Here is a 19367-nt window from a genome sequence, read left to right on the forward strand (position 1 = left end):
GAGGGATATAGGGAATTGGATTGTTCTTCAGAAGAGCCAGAACAGACTTGATGGGCCAAACAGCCTCCTTCACTGCTGTACTATTCTATGAAATAGCCAACAGTGTGCTTACAATGGACTAGTGATAGCAGGAGTTCAATTAGTTTCTTGTAACTGTGGTTGCTGAATTCTCACTATTCCCACATATAGGCAACATGTTCAAGCTCTATCCCTTTCATTTCAACCCCTTATGTGCAAAAACAACAAATTTCAACAGATTAAAATCTGTTGTACTCCTTCATGTTGCGTCCAACAGCCAAAGTACTCCCAAAGCAGTTAGTGTAAAGCACTCGATTATCTTCTAGAGACACTAAAACCTACAAGAGGCAGTTTACTGGGTGCCTCATTAAAACTGTCCCCACTGAACAGCTAAAATAGTTCTGGGCAGCTGCAGTTCCCATTGGGTTCATCATCACGGGCCCATCCATGGCAGTCTGACTTCTGAGCCAATATAGCACAGGAATGCTTGTGCAACATACGCAGCTGCTTTCAATACATCTGTCTTTTCACTGCCAAATTCAACAGTGTAAACAGGACAATCCGGCACCATAAACTATTATACAAAATAAAAAGGCCATTGGGCTGACAGACCAGTCTTTTTGCTGGCGGGGTAGGGGAAGGCAAATTTCACATTTCCTAATTCTTTCTCTTCCCCCTGCCAAAAGTATCAACCCAACCAGCGTACAGGTCCCCAGACTGAGCAGGCCATTTAAACATGGGGAGCACCATAATCACCTCCTCATTTGAAGTCCATACATAGAAACCTACCACTGGATAGCAACCAGAGAGAACACTGGCTGACTTTCTCCTGTTTAATCCAGAGACACTAAGGAGATTTGACAGCCTGAGCCACAGAAGGTTTGTGCTGAGGTAGCTGTGAGCAAGGATTAAACCAAGGTCTGGCTTATTCAGCTATGTAAACATACTAAGCTATCAGAAAGTCCAACTGGTGGCTTTTGACATATAACGGTCCTGCTAATACTGCAGCTCCACTGCCTTAATTGAAACATGATGATGCTAGTTCTTCTGGAGGAACAGAGTCTTTAAAGCCTCAATGTGAACTAGATTATTACTTGCAGAAAACCTATGAAATTAGCACAGAAACTGCAGCCAAATATTCCTTTACTTGTCCCACTTTCATTTTCAAAGCCTTGATCTAATTCCCCGAGCCAATCCGTGCGCTCCTATGTTTAGCACCAGATTGGAAAAAGTTATTTTTAGTCTCCCCCTCATTACTGCGATCAAAGCTGCATGAGGAAGAAGGAATGAATATTCAGTGAACCAGAGTGCAGAATAATAAGTTGAAATGTGAAAAGTTAGTACAACTGCTTAAAGGGGACAATAAGTCAAGTATTTACAGACCATTAAAATTATTGCACTAATTTTCCATAAATGGTTTCAATAATATCTTTGCTGCACAGCACTGCAGATTCCCTTCCTGCTGGCTACTTCTAGACATGACATTACAGGAAATATCCCTCTGATACAGCTCCACTGCAAATAGTTGGGGTGCAACTTCAACCCAACCACAGGAAAATATGCCACCAATTCTGAACAACATTCTCCCTCTAAGACATTGCTGCCCCACTAGTACAAGTGGTTACTGAATTAAAATGATAAATACCAACATTTTACTTCAGGTGAGAGCCCATGGCTGATTTGCAAAATAACACATTAGTAAATTAGTTAAATTGTAGGATCCATTTACAGCTAACATGACCAACCCTTACTGCAAATCAGAATTCTTACAGAAAAGTGCAAAGCAGTGATGACATCACCTTAAACAAACAGCACAAATTCTGCTAGGCTTAAATGGAGTATTTAACCCAGGAAACGAGGTACTGCCTGCTTCTAGCACCGTCTCCTAGTTAAAGCTTTACCCAGCTATACCCCAACCTGACCAAACCAGATTCAATCTCAGGTGAAAAAAGCCCATTTTAGCTCATCTGCAAGAGAAAGCCCCCAATTTCCCCCAGGTTTTAGCCTCCATACCACTACCCACAATCAGTGGCATTTGTTGACTCCTCTGTGCAGATTCTGATTTTGTTTGGTAATTTAAAGCTGCGTCTAGTTGCCTTACTGCCGCAGTGCAGTTTGAATCAATGCTCCAGATTTACTCTTGCTTTATCATTGGTAGACCTCAAACCAGAAAGTTTAAAATTTTTGGTTTAAAAAGAACAGTTCACACATTCAAAAACAATGGAAGCAGGGAGACAAAGGGAAGCAAGCAAATAAAACAGAGAAGGAATAAAAGTAAAAAGTCCTGGAAATACTCTGCAGGTCAAGCAGTATCTGCAGAGAAACAGTTATCGTTTCAGGTCGAGGTGGCCTTTCATCTGATGACGTTCATCTCAACTCAAAACATTAATTCTGTTTCTCCCTCCACGGATGCTGCCTGACCGGCTGAGTATTTTCAGCATTTTTTGTTTTGATTTCAGATTTACAGCATCCACAGTATTATTTTGCTGTGAAGGAGATAGAATGGGTAAGAGTGAAGTGAAAGCTGAAATAAAAATAGGAGAATCAAGCAAAAGGAATGACCAAGTAAACACTGGTGAAATCTTCATTTTTGAAAAAGTATTTTCACGTAGTTGTTTTAGGTGCTTGATGCAGTTAAGGTGAAATATGTCAGTAATTTTAGGATTAACAGTTTATGTCAGTGTCACAGTACCCAAACAAAGAACAAAAATTGGTTGATCCACAGGAACTGGAGTTTCTTTGAATCTTTTAAAAACACTTCCTCACTTCCAGTTCCAAAAATATGGATCTACTTGGATGGAGCTGTTTAGATTTCTCTAACCAGTCCCACTCTCTTGTTCTGCCCTCTGTAAAAGAGAGAACCCCATGCTCCGACAAAGATTGATACCCCAATCTGAAAGCACGCCCACCAATTCGGATTTTTAAAAAGGCATCATGAAACAGTAACGTGTGACAAGCCAGCACCCAAAACGAGATTTTAATAATGATTGGGAAAAGCCCCTCTGTAAGAATCAGAAATGGAGCACTCAAGATTAGGAAGCACTACTGTGCATGTAACTTTAAAGCTGTTGAACAGTTTGATCCAGTCTTCTTTCCAATGAAAATCGTATGTAGATAATTTAACTGCCCTGACCCATTATTGAAGAATTGCTGTTTAAAGTGTATATATGTCAATGAACTAGTTTCAATGAAGCACAAAAGTGGGACAGTTCCTGTGCAGAAAGCAATACAAATTCTGAAAGAAATTCTATCCCTTTACCCACCCTGAATATACAGACTCATATTAGGGCACAATTTCATAGCAGCAGCAACTTTGTACTGCTCTCCCAAAGCAACTATTCTTCTGAGTTTGGGGTCAAATAGGTAAAAAACAGAAAATGCTGTATTCAGCAGGTCTCCTGATATATAAACTGTTTCTCTCTCTGCAGATGCTGCCTGATCTGTTTCTATTTCAGATTTCCAGCAGGTGCAGTGAGTTTGTTTTTTTATTAATATCAACAGGCTGCTTCACTGTGGGCTGGGAGAAACATCACAAATCCAATCTTATTTTCAAACAATGTCCAGTAGGAGAATAGTGATTGGGAATGACAATCAAGAGCAGGGTTCAAAACCTTCCCCTCCAACATCCAGAGACACCAAAGGCCAGCTGGTTGCAAAAGGTTATCTGTGCACCACATACTGTAATGGTGTATCAGGATTTACTGCAAGGTCACTTCTAGATTTTAGCTGTTACATTGCGAGTAAATGCTTCCCTACAAGGGGATGGAAGGAGTGCAGGTCCCTGGGTTCTGATGTACTAACTAGGGACTTGTCACAAAGCCACACTGGAAGAGCACTTGGAGTTCACTTGGGGAACACTAAGAGATATGAACTGGGGAAATTTTTTAAAAGTACACATCACCAACTAAAGAGCCCACTGGGATCAGCATAAAGGCTAAACACTGGTTTTACATTACACAGCACTGTTCTCAGAAAAAATAAAAATAGCTGGAAAAACTCTTCAGGTCTGACAGTATCTGCAGAGAGGAATACAGTTAACGTTTCCAGTCCGTCAGTGACTGTTCTCGACAGCTGCAGTACAGATATGTGGCTTGATGTCAAGGCAAGGGTTACTCTTTTTGTTCAAATGGTTTGAGGTTATTTAATCATTTGTTGAAGGAAACAGCACACTATCATATACATATCTCCCCACACAAACTACCAGGTTATGACAGAAGGTGAAGGAGTAAATAATAGGGCTTTTGTAATATAGCACTAAACTGGTCCCTAATTTCCATATTCCAAATTCTACAGAACTAATACTGATTTGCACATCCAAGCCTATCTCAACCACATAGGAACACTGCAGTTACTGCAGGTTTTCTAATACAACATTACAACAGGATTAGCAGCTCCAGAAACTGGCAGAGGGATATATAAACGGTCACCTTTGCTCAGTCTTGGCACAAAGCAAAGAATTAGCAACAGGTGAAAAGATCCAGTATTGCTCTAAGCTGTACAAGCCAGGAGGTTCAATGTCTATAGTGCTTAGCCAGTGCCATGCTTACTGCTCTCTAACTGACCTCTGCACATTGAAGTTAGGTAGGGGAATAAAACAATTAGTCACAACTCCTGTAACACCTACTGGAAATTGCACACTCACTAATAGCAGGTGAAGATAAGATCAAGTTTGCTGAAATACATAAAATTAAAGCATGGTAAGAGGCCATTCAGCCCAAATAGTCTATGTCGGCATTTGCTCTCCACATGGGCAAATAATCCTAGTCACATTTACCCCTCCTCTCCATTCCCAGATCCCTTCAACCCCTTTTCCTTCATCCACCTCTCGAATAGTGACATTGTTTCTGTCTCAACCACAAATCCCAGAAGTGAATTCCGCAGCCTCATATAGCATTGTGTGAAGAAACTTCTCCCCTCTATTCAAATTCTATTACATTAAACCTTATACCTATGGCCTATCATTCTTGACTCAACTAGTGAAAACAATATAAATCTAACTACCCTGTCCCATCCTTTGATAATTTTAAACATTTCTATCATAGTGCCCCATATTCTGTGTTTTTCGAGTCTTTTTTTTGGATTTTTTCATACTGGGCAACTTCATAGTGAATCTGCATCGTATCCTCTCTGACGCCTCAATGTTCTTCCTATAGTGTGCTGTCCAATCCTGTGATACTCTTAACTCAGTTCTTAAGATATTAAATTAAATTAAAAACAGAAAGTGCTGGAAAAACTCAGCAGTTCTGGCAGCATCTGTGCAGAGAGAAACAGAGTTAACATTTTGAGTCCAACATGATACTTCTTTGGAACTCTTAAAATATTATATCTGCTCATCATTGCTTCTATGCTTTTATATTCTGTACTTGGTAACAAAACTGAGAATTCCATTAGCCTTTTTTACAGCCTTATCAACACAAGGTACTGCCTTTAAGGTCCTGTCAACTTGCCCCTGCAAATGTCTCTGCTCTTCACTTCCACTCAGATTTTTAGATATTTTTTTGAACAAAATGCATCGCCTTAAAATTACTGAGACTGAATTCCAGCTGCCACTTCCCAACTCATTTTCCCTCCCATCTCATCAATATCCCACTTCAGTTTCCTTCAGTCTTAGTAAAAGCAAAACAGTTTCAGACGGGTGGTGGTCTTCAGTCTATCCAGCACATCTATCCACTGTATTCTCATGATGCATTTCTAACAACACAAACTAGTTTGCCGACCAGAACTTGTCTCGTTCCTTCATAAAACTCAAAAGTTTCTTTGTTCTACCACCAATGCCAGTAGCCATTCTGCATTGTTACCACACTTAAAAATAAAGCTCCTCTCTCATTTGTTATTTTCTTTTTATTGAGTCAGGGCATTCAGTCCCTCGTATCTGTTCCAGCTCTTTGGAAGAGTTATCTAATTAGTCCCACTCCCCTGTTCCTTAGAGGTGTCAGCTGTGGCTCAGTTCATAGCACCCTTGCCTTTGAATCAGAGGGTTGTGGGTTCATGTCCCACTCCCGGAAACCAAGAACTGTGATTGTACTCGAAAGAGTTGCAATCTGTGACTGTTGATAACTCGAAAGAGTTTCCCCTGTTCCTTCCCCACAGCCCTGGAATTTACTTCCCTTTTCAAGAGAATTAATTACCTTAATTGTCTTTAAGGTAAGACAATTATCTTAAATCTGTCTCCTGATTACTGACCCTACTACCATTGGAAACAGTTTCTCCTTAATTATTTTAATATTAGTATTAAATCTTCCCTTAACCTTCTCTGCTCAGAGCAATCCAGTTTCTCCAGTCTTTGTATGTAACTCAAGTCCCTCACCCCTAATACCTTTGTAATAAATCTCCTCTTTAAGGCTTTGACATCCTTCCTGAAGTGCAGTGTCCAGAATTGAACAGAAAAATGTAGTTCAAACCTAACCATGTTTGATGAAGGCTTAGTAAATTTCCTGGATTTTACACTCTATTCCTCTATTAATAAGCCACCAATCCCAACAGCTTCCCAATTTGAGCTGCCGCCTTCAAAACTTCTCATAGGCCTCTGTTCCTCCACCACTTTTAAAATTTACCATTTTACGTTGCCTCTCCTCATTTAACCTATTAAAATGGATTACTTCCCACACTTCTTGGCATTAAATATTATTTGCCTTGTGTCTGCGTATGTCATCGGTCTTTCTCTGACCTCTTGATACTATCATCCAAATTCCACATTTGCAAGTTTGTGGTATCTGCAAACTTAGAAATTGTGGCCTCTATACCCATGCCATTAACATGTATCAAGAGATCACCGTCCCAACACCCATCCCTGGGAGTTAATACTGCATACTTTTCTCCAATCTGAAAAATAACCATTCATCACTACTCTCTGCTTTCTGTCCTTTAGCCAATTCTTTATCCACGCTGCTACTGCCCCTTTAATCCCACGAGCTTCAATTTGCTAACAAATCTATTATGTGGTACTTTATCTAACACCTCCAGAAAGTCCATATACACATGAGCTACTCTACTGTCATCCAGCCTGTTATTTTAAAGAATCACGATGTGCTTTTAAAAAAACCTATTTTTGCTGTCATTAACCCATGCTTTTCAAAATGAAAATAATGTCTTCCCTGGGTTATGGTTTGTGGAAGTTTCTCCACTACCATTTTCTTGTCTTTAATTTAAAAATGTGGCCCCTTATTCTTAAATTCTCTACAGAAATGTTTGCTAAGATCCAATTTATCCAAACATTTTATAAAGAATACATCGCCTATTTTGATATCATCTGCGAATTTCAACATCACACTGTCTAGGTCTATTACCAAATTATTGACAGATACAATGAACTGAAGTGGCCCCATAAATGAATCCTGAGGGACACCACTATCCACTTCTATTCACTGAAAAACTGCCTTCAACTCCTACTTTCCATTTCCTCCTTTCAATACTTAGAAAGTTCAGTTGTGATAGCCAGCGTCCAACACGAACAGCCCCAGGCAGTAACAATAACAGAAGAGAAGAGACTGGCCTCCGCACGATTGACTCAGCACAGAATCACATTTCTCATGTTAACGCAGGGCTCAAGAGTGACATGGAAAGTTCAACGAAGTACGGAAGATCGCAGTCCTTATAAATACTGCTAAATTCAGCTACTACTTCTATTTACTTAAAACTATTACCAGTGCAAATACAAAATCTAACAAGAAGCACAGTTAAGAGTCACATAAACAAGACAGGACATAGGAAATAGGAGCAGGAATAGGCCATCTGGCCCCTCGAGCCTGTTCCTGCCATTCAATAGATCATGACTGATCTCTTACTTCAACACCAGCTTCCTGCACTCTCCCAATATCCCTTAATGTCTTTAATATCTAAAAAGATATCAATATCTGTCTTGAACATACTCAGTGACTAAGCCTCCACAGCCCTATGGGGTAGAGAATGTGCCTTCCGAGACTGTGTCACCTGGTTCTAGACTCCCAAACCAGGGAAAACATCCTTCCTGCATCTACTCTGTCGAGTCCTGTAAGAATTGTATGTGTTTCAATGAGATCACCCCTCATTTTTCTAAACTCTGGAAAATATAGCCCAGTCTCCTCAATCCCAACAATCAGTCTGGTGAACCTCCGTTGCACTCCCTCTATGGCTGGTATATCCTTCCTTAGATAAGACGACCAAAATTGTACACAATTCTCAAGGTACAATCTCACCAAGGCTCTATACAATTGCAACAAGGCATCTTTACTCCTGTACACAAATCCTCTTTCAATAAAGGCCAACATAACATTTGCCTTCCTGCTTGCTTGCTACACCTTTCAGCAACTCATGAACAAGGACATCCCTTTGGACTTCAACACTTCCCAACCTCTCGCCATTTAAGAAATACTATGCTTTTCTGTTTTTCCTGCCAAAGGGGATGACTTCACATTCTTCCACATTATGTTCCATTTGCCATGTTCTTGCCCACTCGCTTAACCTGTCTAAATCCCCTTGAAGCCTCACTGCATCCCCCACACAATTCACATACTCACTTAGTTTAGTGTCATCAGCAAACTTGGAAGTATTACATTTAGTCCCCACATCCAAATCATTTTTATAAATTGTGAACAGCTGTGGTTGCAGCGCTGATTCTTGCAGTACCCCACTACTCATACACTGCAAACCGGAAAATGACCCATTTATTCCTTCTCTGTTTTCTGTCCGTTAACTATTCCTCAATCCATGCCAGTACATTACCCCCAATCCAATGTGCTCTAATTTTGTTTACTAACCTCTTGTGTGAGGCCTTATCAAATGCCCTCTGAAAATCCAAATACACCACACCCATCTATTTTGCCAGTTACGTCCTCAAAAAACTCAAAAGATGTCAAAAATGATTTCCCTTTTATAAACACATGTTGACTCCCCAATCTTACCATTATTTTCTAAGAGTCACATCCTTTATAATAGATTCCAGCATTTTCGCCAGTACTGATGTAGGCTAACAGGTATGTAGTTCTCAGTTTTCTCTCTCCCTCTTTCCTTAAATAATGGGGTTATATTTGCTACCTTCCAATCTGCAGGAAGTGTTCCAGAATCTAGAATTTTGGAAAATAACCACCATGCATCCACTATCTCTACAGCCACTTCTTGCAACACTCTAGGATGCAGAGCATCAGGTCCAGGGGATTTATCAACTTTCAGTCCTATTAATTTCTCCAGTGCTACCTTTTTACTAACACTAATTTCTTTCAGTTCCTCATTCTCACTAGTCTCTCGATTCTCCATTACTTCTGGGAAGTTTTTATGCATCTTCCTCCGTAAAGACAGAGACAAAGTATTTGTTTAGTTTCTCTACCATTTCCTTATTCCCCATAATAAATTCTCCTGTCTCTGCCTGCAATGGACCCACATTCATCTTTGCTAATATCTTCCTTTTTACATGCCTGCAGAAGTTTTGAGTCAATTTTTCTATTTTTGGATAGTTTACTTTCATATTCTATTTTCCCTCTCTTTATCAGTTTCTTGGTCCTCCTATGCTGAATTCTAAAATGCTCACAATCCTCAGGTTTACTACTTTTTTTGGTAACTTTAAAAGCCTCTTCCTTTGATAATACAATCTTTAACTTCTCTTATTACCCAGGGCTGGATCACTTTTCCTTGTGCAGGTCCCATCTGCCCCCGAAATGGTCCCAGTGCCTCAAATCTGAAGCCCTCCCTCCTGCACCATATCTTCAGGCACGTGTTCATTTGCCCTATCTTCCCATTTCTGTACTCACTAGCCTGTGGCGTTGGGAATAATTCTAAAATTACTGCCTTTGAAGGCCTGTTTTTTAATCTCTTTCTAGCTCTCCAAAATGTGCTTTCAGGATCGCATCCCTCTTTTTACTATGTTGTTGATACCAATGTGGACCACGACCTCTGGCTGTTCACCCTCACACATAAGAATGTCCTGCAGCCGCTCAGGGACATCCTTGACCCTGGCACCAGGGAAGTAACATACCATCCTGGAGTCACGTCTACAGCCGCAACCTGTCTGTTCCCCTAACTATCAAATCCCCTACAACGATTGCTCGTTATAAAGACAGACACAGTATTTGTTTAGTTTCTCTATCATTTCCTTATTCCCCATAATAAATTCTCCTGTCTCTGCCTGAATGGACCCACATTCATCTTTGCTAATATCTTCCTTTTTACATGCCTGCAGAAGTTTTTAGTCAATTTTTCTATTTTTGGATAGTTTACTTTCATATTCTATTTTCCCTTTCTTTAACAGTTTCTTGGTCCTCCTATGCTGAATTCTAAAATGCTCACAATCCTCAGGTTTACTACTTTTTTTTGGTAACTTTAAAAGCCTCTTCCACTCTTCTTCCTCCCATCCTGTGCAGCTGAGCATCCCGTGGTGCCACGGACTTGGGTCTGGCTGCACTCCTCTGCAGAACCATCACCCTCACCAGTATCCAAAATGGAAAACTAGTTACTGTTTTGGACTCAGGGGACTCCTTTACTGCCTGCCTGGTCCTCCTCACTGTCTGGTGGTCACCCATTCCCTTTCTGCCACCTCTCTAAATGTGCTATCCACTTAGTTCTCAGCCTCGCAGATGCGCCATAGTAATTCCAGCTGTCACTCAAGTTCCAAAACTCAGAACAGTGGTGACACTTCCTGCACATGGTCATCTAGGCCACAGGAAGCATCAACAGCTACCCACTTCACAGGATGTGCATTCCAGCAGCCAAGCTGCCCTGCCATGCCTTAACATGACTTTAGAGACTATTTATTATAAACTTGAGACTAGAAAGTAGAATTACTCACCAGTTAATAGCAAATCAACTTCTTCCCCTGCGCGGATGTCAATTTTTATTCCTGACATCACGTTTCGAACTCTGCCTGTGCTCTGCTCCCGCCAGCCACTTTTTACTACCCCACTCAGCTCTGGTTCCTTCCCACCACTCTCCTATTAGCTAATTATTTATTTTCTTAATGATTTTTTAAATTAATGCCTCTCCTCACCACCACATAAGGTACTACATTAAACCTTAGCAATACAATAAACCTTACCACTTAAAATTAAAATGAAACCATAGATTCATCAGCTTTTTACTTTTCTTCTGCTTGCATCTCTCTAATAAAGTTTTACCAATAATAATAAACCTTACTGCTATTAATAAACTTTACTGTTACTGATAAACCCTAGTAGCACTTAATACATCTTAATCACGGTAATAAACCTTATTTAAAAATAGAAGATGAGACTTACTAACTATTCACTTGTTACCTGTTATTAATAGTTAATATTTTTAACATTTGTTAAACTCCCAGTTGTTTAGCACCTTCCAAACCCATGAACACTGCCATCTAGAAGGACGATCAGAGATAGATGGGAACACCATCACCTGCAAGTTCCCCTCCAAGTCATTCACCATCCCAACTTGGAAATATATTGCCGTTCCTCCACTGTCGCTGGGTCAAAATACTGGAACTCCTCCCTAACAGCGCTGTGGATGTACCTACACCACAGGGACTGCAACGGTTCAAGGTGGTGGTTCACCACCACCTTCTGAAGGGCAACTAGGGATGGGCAATAAATGCTTGCCCAGCCAGCAAAGCCCACATCCCATGAATTAATAAAAAAATAGTTCAATCCCTGAGGAGCAATGCTCATCAGCCAAACAATTTATGGCTTTCCTGTGATGTTAGATAGTAAGCATAGACATGGCACACAATGAAAATAAAACAACTAGGAACTAGGTGCATTGAAGACACTGACTTGGCAAGTACACATGTGGATTTTGGATACTTCTCAAAGTCAGCCTGCTTACTATAAACTTCATGGCAGTCAAGGTCTACTATCTAGTTCAAAAGTTACCTTGTCCTGCCACTGAACACAAAGGGAAATAAAAGCAGAAAAGCCAATGGATAGCAGTTCTCTTTCCAGTGCCAAAAACCCCTGGGTCACCCAACCTCACCGGAATAAAATGGTGGAGCACAGAATTTTGGAGGTTGGCACACCAGCTGGACATGAAGCTGTCCCTGTTCTCCTGGCTGCTCACTTCTAACTTACACTCTCCATAAAATGTGAGCTCATCCAAAATTATTTTGCCCATGACTAACTGCCCATGACTAACTTGCACCAAGTCCTATTCATCCATCACCACTGTGCTCAATAATCAGCATTGGCTCCAAGTCTGGCACTGCCAATTTTGAAATTCTCGTCCACTTGTTCAAATCACTCCGTGGTCTCACCCCGCCAGTCTCTAACCCTCCTAGAAATTTGTGTTCCTTCAAATTCAGCCTCTTCCAATCCCCGTGCCTTTTGCTCCTCCATTGGCAGCCATGCCTTCAGTTGCTTCTGGCCCAGGCTCTGAAGTTCCCTCCGTAAATCTCTTCCCATCTCCCTCCTCTTTAAGATACTCCTCAAACCCTTCCTCCATGACCAACCTGTTCCAGCATTGCCTTATGCGGCACTGGCAAATTTTGTCTAATTACGTGCCTTGGAACCTTATACTACATTAAAGGAACAATACAAATACAAGTTATTGCTGTAATCAGAGGTCAGGCACAGAAAGCCCAACACCACACTTACAGGAGTCTAAAAGAAATGGTTTTTACATATTAACACAATAATCCCCACCTACTGAACTATCTTAAGATAGTCAATAGTAGAGAAAGCTAATCCATGCCAGCAGCTCTACAATTGGGTACCTTTCTTGTAGGTCCCTTCTGTTTTTTTCTATTAATGCTACAGAATGTAACACCTTATCCACTTTGCGATCCACGTCAGTATTAAGCTCTGACTCTACTCTAACCGATGTGCTTTAGAGACCCTGACAAGGCTGCAACATTTATTCCAGCCTACGGTTTCAACATCCTCCCTTTGGCTTGAAGGATGGAACTCAAACTCACTCAGAAGCCAGTCATGTTATTCAAAAACCACAGTGATCAATAAGTGCATGGGCTATCACAATATGCATTTGGAATTTAACAGACACAATTGCACAGCACAGCACACTGCCCATTGGAGGCCCCCTTTCAACCACTGTTCAGAATCTTGAAATTAGAGGTAGGCCATTTAGAAGAGGTAAGAAGAAGCACTTTTTAAACACACAAAAATCTGAAACTCTCCCCTCAATAAGGTTGTGGATGTTAGGGGTTAATTAGAACTAGCAAGACTAAAATCAATAAATTTTTCTTACACAAGGGTATCCAGCGATATGGAGCAAAGACAGGTAAATGGAGTTGAGATACAGATCGATCATGATCTGATTGAATGGCAAAGCATGTTTGAGAAGCAGATTAGTTCATTCTGTTCCTGTATTTCTAAGCAGGAACAGTATTTCTTACCCGCTAACTGGAGTGTGAAGTCCCGGTACAGGTCTCTGCTGACACTGTGTAATTCATCCTCACGCCACACTTTGCCATCAGGTGTTCGGATTTTTGTCTCCATGGGGTTGAAACCTGGAATGAAAATAAGAGCCTGAGGCATCAGAATGCTGAATATGAGAAAATGTTCTTCCTACAAGAATATATCTCATCCATAAACCAGGCCTGGAACAACTTGGTTTAAAAGCAAAAGACAAGTTGGCAGAAAAAGGCCATTGCCTTCTGGATGGGGGCCTAATACAAGTCTACAATCAATTAAGCATAGTTGAAAATTCAAAATTTCATCACCACAAAGGTGAAGAAACTTGAGATTTTTTTCCAAGATAGGAGTTATGATAGGAGCGGTGGTAATGTTACTGGACTAGTAACCTGGAGACCTGGGCTTATAATCTAGAGAACACTGAGTTCAAATCACACCACGGCAGTTTGAGAACTTGAATTCAGTTTTACAAATCTGGGAAAGTGATCATGATGCTGATGGATTTTCAAAAAAAAACACATAGCTCACTGGTAGTTTAGGGGTGGAAACCTGCCTTCCTTATCTGGCCTGGACAAACGTAACTCAAGGCCCATACCAGTCCCACACCAATGTAGTTGATTGAATATGAGGCAATGAGATTGCTCTGCTAGAACATAACTCATCCACAAACTAGGGCTGAAACTCATTATGTAAAAAAAAATCAAGTTCCCAGAAAAAGGCAAATTGTGTTGGAATAATCTGAATGAATTATTTGATGAAGTAAAAGGGCATTGATGAGAATTGTATGGTTTGTGGAATTAATTGGATAGCTCTCCCCAAGATCCAGCATAGGCACAATGGGCCAAATAGCCTCCTTCTGTACTGTACAATTCTATGATTTATGACTCTTAGCTGCCCTTTGATGTTGCAAACCACTAGATTGAACCCACACTGACTGCAGCAGTTGAACACAGCAACTCACCATCAACTTCTATGGTAGACTAAGAATGGGTAATAAATACCAGCTTTGTCCACACTCCAAGAAGAGAAACTAATGTTCTTTAGGATATTTGGAAGGGGTTGGGGGAGAAAAGAAAAGAGGAGATGGGACAGAAAGATGTATGCGCGTGGTACACTTCATTTGTCTGCTCCCACCCACTTACACAAACTTTTCAAAAAAAGCACTGCTTTAGTGAAACAAGCAGCCATCATAGTTATTGCATGGACCTCCAGCTCAAAAAGCATTGCTGTGTACAGCAATTCCCAATTCCTAAACCTCAGCACAGAGCTCTCCAAAACATTGAAAGTGAAGAGTCTTCAAGGCAACCAAATCCCCTGAACTATTTTCAATCTTGAAATACAATAACCCAGAAAGCGTTTATAAAATTCCCCAAGGGTTCAGGTAGATCCACATTCCAAACCAATATAATTATTCTGCCTTTTTTTTGCAGTCAAACTAGGTACCACATTTAGACTTTAGAACTACAAACAGAAAGTGCTGCAGCTGCCCAAGTCAGTCAGGTGGCAGGGAAATATAGGTAAATGTTGCATCATGTTTTGAAATATTGGTCCTTCACAGATGCTGATCAAGTTCCAGTATTTTCTTAATTCAGGTCTGGAGTGTTCTCCTAAACCTGAAATTTAAAACCAAATGACTGTTTCATTACTAGTTGGTGACCCCAGATTCACTGGCTAAAAATAGTGCAGGTGTAAATTCACATTTGTACCCCGGTTCAACCAAAAATCTTATTTTCAAATGGAGATGGCTTCGAGAGCAGCTTATGCGAGCTCCAACATCATGCCACACTGATAGGAGGCAAGTTTGCATTGACTGATGCCAATGCACAGCACACTTCTAAATTTAACAAGATCATTCTGTGGAAGTACCATGTGGAGGTCTTGCGCTTTATTGCAGTGGCAGCATTGACTCAGTTAGGGACATTCTTGCTCCAAGTCAGAGGTCCCACTCAAGAGACATGACCCCATAATCCAGACTGACAGTCTGGCGTAGTACTGAGGGAGTGTTGCATTGTCAGAGGTACCAGCTTTTGGGCGAGACTTTACACTGCAGTCCTATTTTCCCTCTCGGGTGAATGCAAGAGATCCCATAACACAATTCAAAGAACAAGGGATGGTTCTCCCACGTGTCTTGGCCAATACTTACCCACAAACATCTTTAAATACAAATTATCTAGTCATTATTACATCGCAATTTGTGGGAGCCTGCTGTACATAACTTGGGGGCCGCTTTTCTTACATTACAACAGTACTTCATTGGTTGTGAAGCACTTTGGGACGGTTCTGAGGTCGTGAAAGGCGAGCCTTTCTTTAGAGATGTGCCCCCTGAAATTGCTAGTAGACACACTGGCAGCCCATACCTTGGAGCAGCCAGTTATAAAGGGAGAAGGATACAGAGTGCACATCCAGCAGCTTACCTTTGTACGATGGCGCAGGTGGTGCTGCAGCAACCTTTCTCACTTTGGTGGTAGAAACTGCAGTATCTACAGCAGGCACTGCAGGCAACTCAGAGAAGTTTAGCAGCCGGTCCCTCTCGGCAGATTCCTCCGATTGCTCCCGCTGCTTCCTGATTCGCTCCTTCAGCTTCTCGAGCTTGTCGTCATGCTGCTTCCTACGCATCATCTCCAGTTTCTGCATCACTGACTCAGGCGTGGAACTTGGGGAGGACAGCTGAGACTGTTCAGAAGGCCAATCACTCTTTGTGTCAGACTCGTAGCTTGCAATCTTAGAGTGGGTACCAACTTTCTGTCCCAGGGCACCTCGGCCGAGAGTCTTGTAAAGTGCATTGGAGTTATGTAGGGCATCAAGTGCTGAGCGATCGTTGAGATATTTCACCTCAGTGTCGTCCACTGCTATCGAGCGTGTGCTCTCATCATCCAAACAGTGGTAATTCCGGTTGTCTCGCTCGTATATCATGTGGCTGATTTCACTCTCCTTCCCACGCACTTCGCTGGAGTTAAGTTCAGAAAGGAGGCGTTGAGCTTCCAGCTGGCTCGCAGTCAGATAAGATGGGACCCTGACATCCACTTCCCTGATAACGAGACAGACAGGTTAATATTACTCATCCTGCTATCTCCTCTTTACATCAAGTCCAGGAAACTTGAGGACTATTTCAGGAAAAGATTACATAAATCACTTTTGAATTGTGACCAAGAACAGCAAGAATAGAAACAACTGGCATCCACCTATATAAAAGTGACTGCATGTCAACAGTAAATCATTGGTGTGAAGTACTTTGGGATATATGAAAGACTTGAAAGATGCTACATCAATGCAATTTTTATTTTCGAGAAATAATCTGTTCCCTTCAAAATGACTTTCCTCTAATTTTAAGGCTGCCTTTTCCCCTTCCAAGTTAAACTCAGCCCGGGATACAGTTCCACTGGCAGCAGCAGCCAAACTGCACCTCGCCCAAGTGAGGACACTTTCTGGAAATGAAGAGGCACTGAGCGTCATTCAGTCCTAGGCCCGTCCCACATATACATACTTCTCAGCTGGGACTATCAGGGAGTAATCATGGAGAACGTATGGATGATTCTCCCCCTTCCAACATACTCACCACGCTTAACTTGTGGACATTGAAGTCAGAGGTAGGACCCACCTCCTACTAGTCTCCCAACAGAATCAAATGACCAGCGATCAAAGCTGGAGCCTTCATGCCCACTATTCAATGAATAGAATTTACTGCTCTATTATTTGGTAAGTTTAAAGTGTTGTCCCCTTCACAATTATTTCCATAAAATACAACTTCAACGCGCTCTTAAAATGATGTACCTGCGGTGGATATGCAGGGTAGAAGAATGAGAACTGGTGGCTGTACCATCACCCCCCACCCCCCATGACATGTCCTGCATTATGCCTCAGTGCATAGAGTGACAAAAAGCAGACTGAGAAAAGTGCCAGTAGCACGTAAACAACAGATGCTGGAGAAGCATAAGGAATCAGAATCTTTCCCATTTCAGCCAGCAAAGGAAAGAAGTAGAATAAAAACAGAAAATGCTGAGAATACTCAACAGGTCTGGCTGCATCTGCAAAGAGACAGAAAAACAAAGCTAACGTTTCAGGTCAATGACCTTTCATTATCACTGGAAAAAGTTAGAGATGCAACAGGTTCAAAGCAAATATATAGCATTTACAGTTTTCATTTCAGATTTCCAGCATCAGCAATATTTTGTTTTTGTACTAAGGAAAGCAATGGGCTTTACAGTCCAAGAATGTTTGAAAAGATCATTTGGGCCCCAATGTTGAAATCCACAACAGTTCTCTGGAGCACTCCTAATGTAAATGCGAAATGACACAGTCACTGAGCCATGTCTATAATAGTTCAGTTAGCAGAGATAACAGAAAGGTTCAGTTATTAGTCTTTACTAAGTGTTTTCATTTCAATCAATGTGGTGACAGAAGCAACAAAATTGGCCTCAGTCGACAACCTCCTCCACCCCCCCACCAACCCAAAGTCAGCAGGAGAAAGAGTATTTGCACAAACATACATTAGCTGAGGAAAAGATTGAGCTTGATTGGAACTGCTCCGCCCCACAGTCAACTGTATGCCGACACTCACTTTCTTATCTTACACATAAAGAACTGGTAAATTGGGCAAAGGGTCAGTGGCTGCGAAACTAAACAACACTAAGAGTCTGCACCTTTACAAGAGGTAGGGAGAAGTTGGCAAAAGCATAGGTGACCTTCACTGCCAAAGAAGGTTTCCTTCTGTTCTCAATTAATACCCATAACCTAGCCAAAGTAATTTCCATGTCTTGAGCAGACACATTAGGCTGACATCTGTTTCTACTGTGAACAGTGTGTTACAGTAATTAACCTGGGCAGTGTGCAGCCAAAATGTGACACCTACAACAAAAAAACAAGAACTTTTCACTTCACCTAAAGTTTTGTGCCCAACAGCATGCATTTCCATTCTGCTTAACATTCAGCTTTGTTATTCTATTCATCTCAAATGGTTATCCACTCTGGACTGCCTATTGGAACAGTTAATTTATAATATGTTAAAATCTTGGTTTGTAATATTATAACCAGACTTTCAATAAAATGATGAGCGATAAGATAAGGCACACAATTAATTTATAGTAACACCCCCCCCAACCCCCAAATGGTAAGACACTTTCCACATATCAATTTTACAGCATATTCGGCTTTCCAACAAATTGAGCTGGAGCTTGAAACAGCCAAATCTTGCAGATTACATTAACATGCCTGTGTAAATTTGTGTTTCAGGACCAAGATAGGGGATAGGCATCACACAAACATGGAAATTCAGGTAACAGCATTACAGAATTATCAGCATGGAACACAGTCACAGGCCATTGCAAATGCCAGCTCCCAGAAGATACCCATTTAATCCCATCCCTTAAACTCTCCCCATCCTCTTTAAAAATTCTCTTGTTCAAGTACTTATCCAATTCCCTTTTAAAAGCTATTAGAGAAATAAATACAATAACTATCACTAGAGAAAAAATACTAGGGAAACTGATGGGACTAAAGGCCGATAAGTCATCTGGACCTGATGGGTTGCATCCTAGGATATTAAAGGAAATAGCTGCAGAGATAGTGGATGCACTGGTAGTAATCTTCCAAGGATCCATAGATTCTGGAAAGGTCCCAGAGGATTGGAAAACTGCCAATGTAACACCCTTATTCAAAAAGGAAGGGAAACAAAAAACATGTAACTATAGGCCAGTTAGCTTAACATCTGTCATTGGAAAAAATGTTGGAGTCTATTATAAAGAGTGTATTAGCAAAGCATTTAGAAATGAATAATCTAATCAAGCAGAGTCAGTATGGCTTCATGAAGGGGAAATCATGCCTGATAAATTTATTAGAATTCTTTGAGGAGATAACAAGCAGGATAGATAAAGGGAACCAGTAGCTGTAATATATTTGGATTTCCAAAAGGTGTTGGTAAGGTACCACACATAAGGCTACTTAATAAGATAAGAGCACATGGTGTTGGGGGTGGTATACTAGCATGGATAGAGGGCTGGCTAACTAATAGAAGACAGAGAGTTGGGATAAAGGGGACATTTTCGGGAT

At 41.1% G+C, this 19367-nt stretch overlaps 1 protein-coding gene across 7 annotated transcripts in view; it reads right to left on the reverse strand.

Annotated features, from left to right (window-relative positions):
* The window catches only part of cep350 (centrosomal protein 350), a 209842-nt gene that overhangs the window by 144920 nt on the left and 45555 nt on the right, over window positions 1-19367 (reverse strand). For all 7 annotated transcript variants that reach the window (XM_078561488.1, XM_078561484.1, XM_078561482.1 and 4 more), the window contains exons 6-7: window positions 15737-16350; window positions 13304-13417 (exon numbers count right to left, since the gene is read on the reverse strand). In XM_078561488.1, coding sequence (XP_078417614.1) covers window positions 13304-13417; window positions 15737-16350 — 728 coding nt within the window. The remainder of the gene's footprint in view (window positions 1-13303; window positions 13418-15736; window positions 16351-19367) is intronic.

The sequence above is a fragment of the Cetorhinus maximus genome, chromosome 17, assembly GCF_964194155.1.
Source record: "Cetorhinus maximus chromosome 17, sCetMax3.hap1.1, whole genome shotgun sequence".
NCBI lineage: Eukaryota > Metazoa > Chordata > Chondrichthyes > Lamniformes > Cetorhinidae > Cetorhinus > Cetorhinus maximus.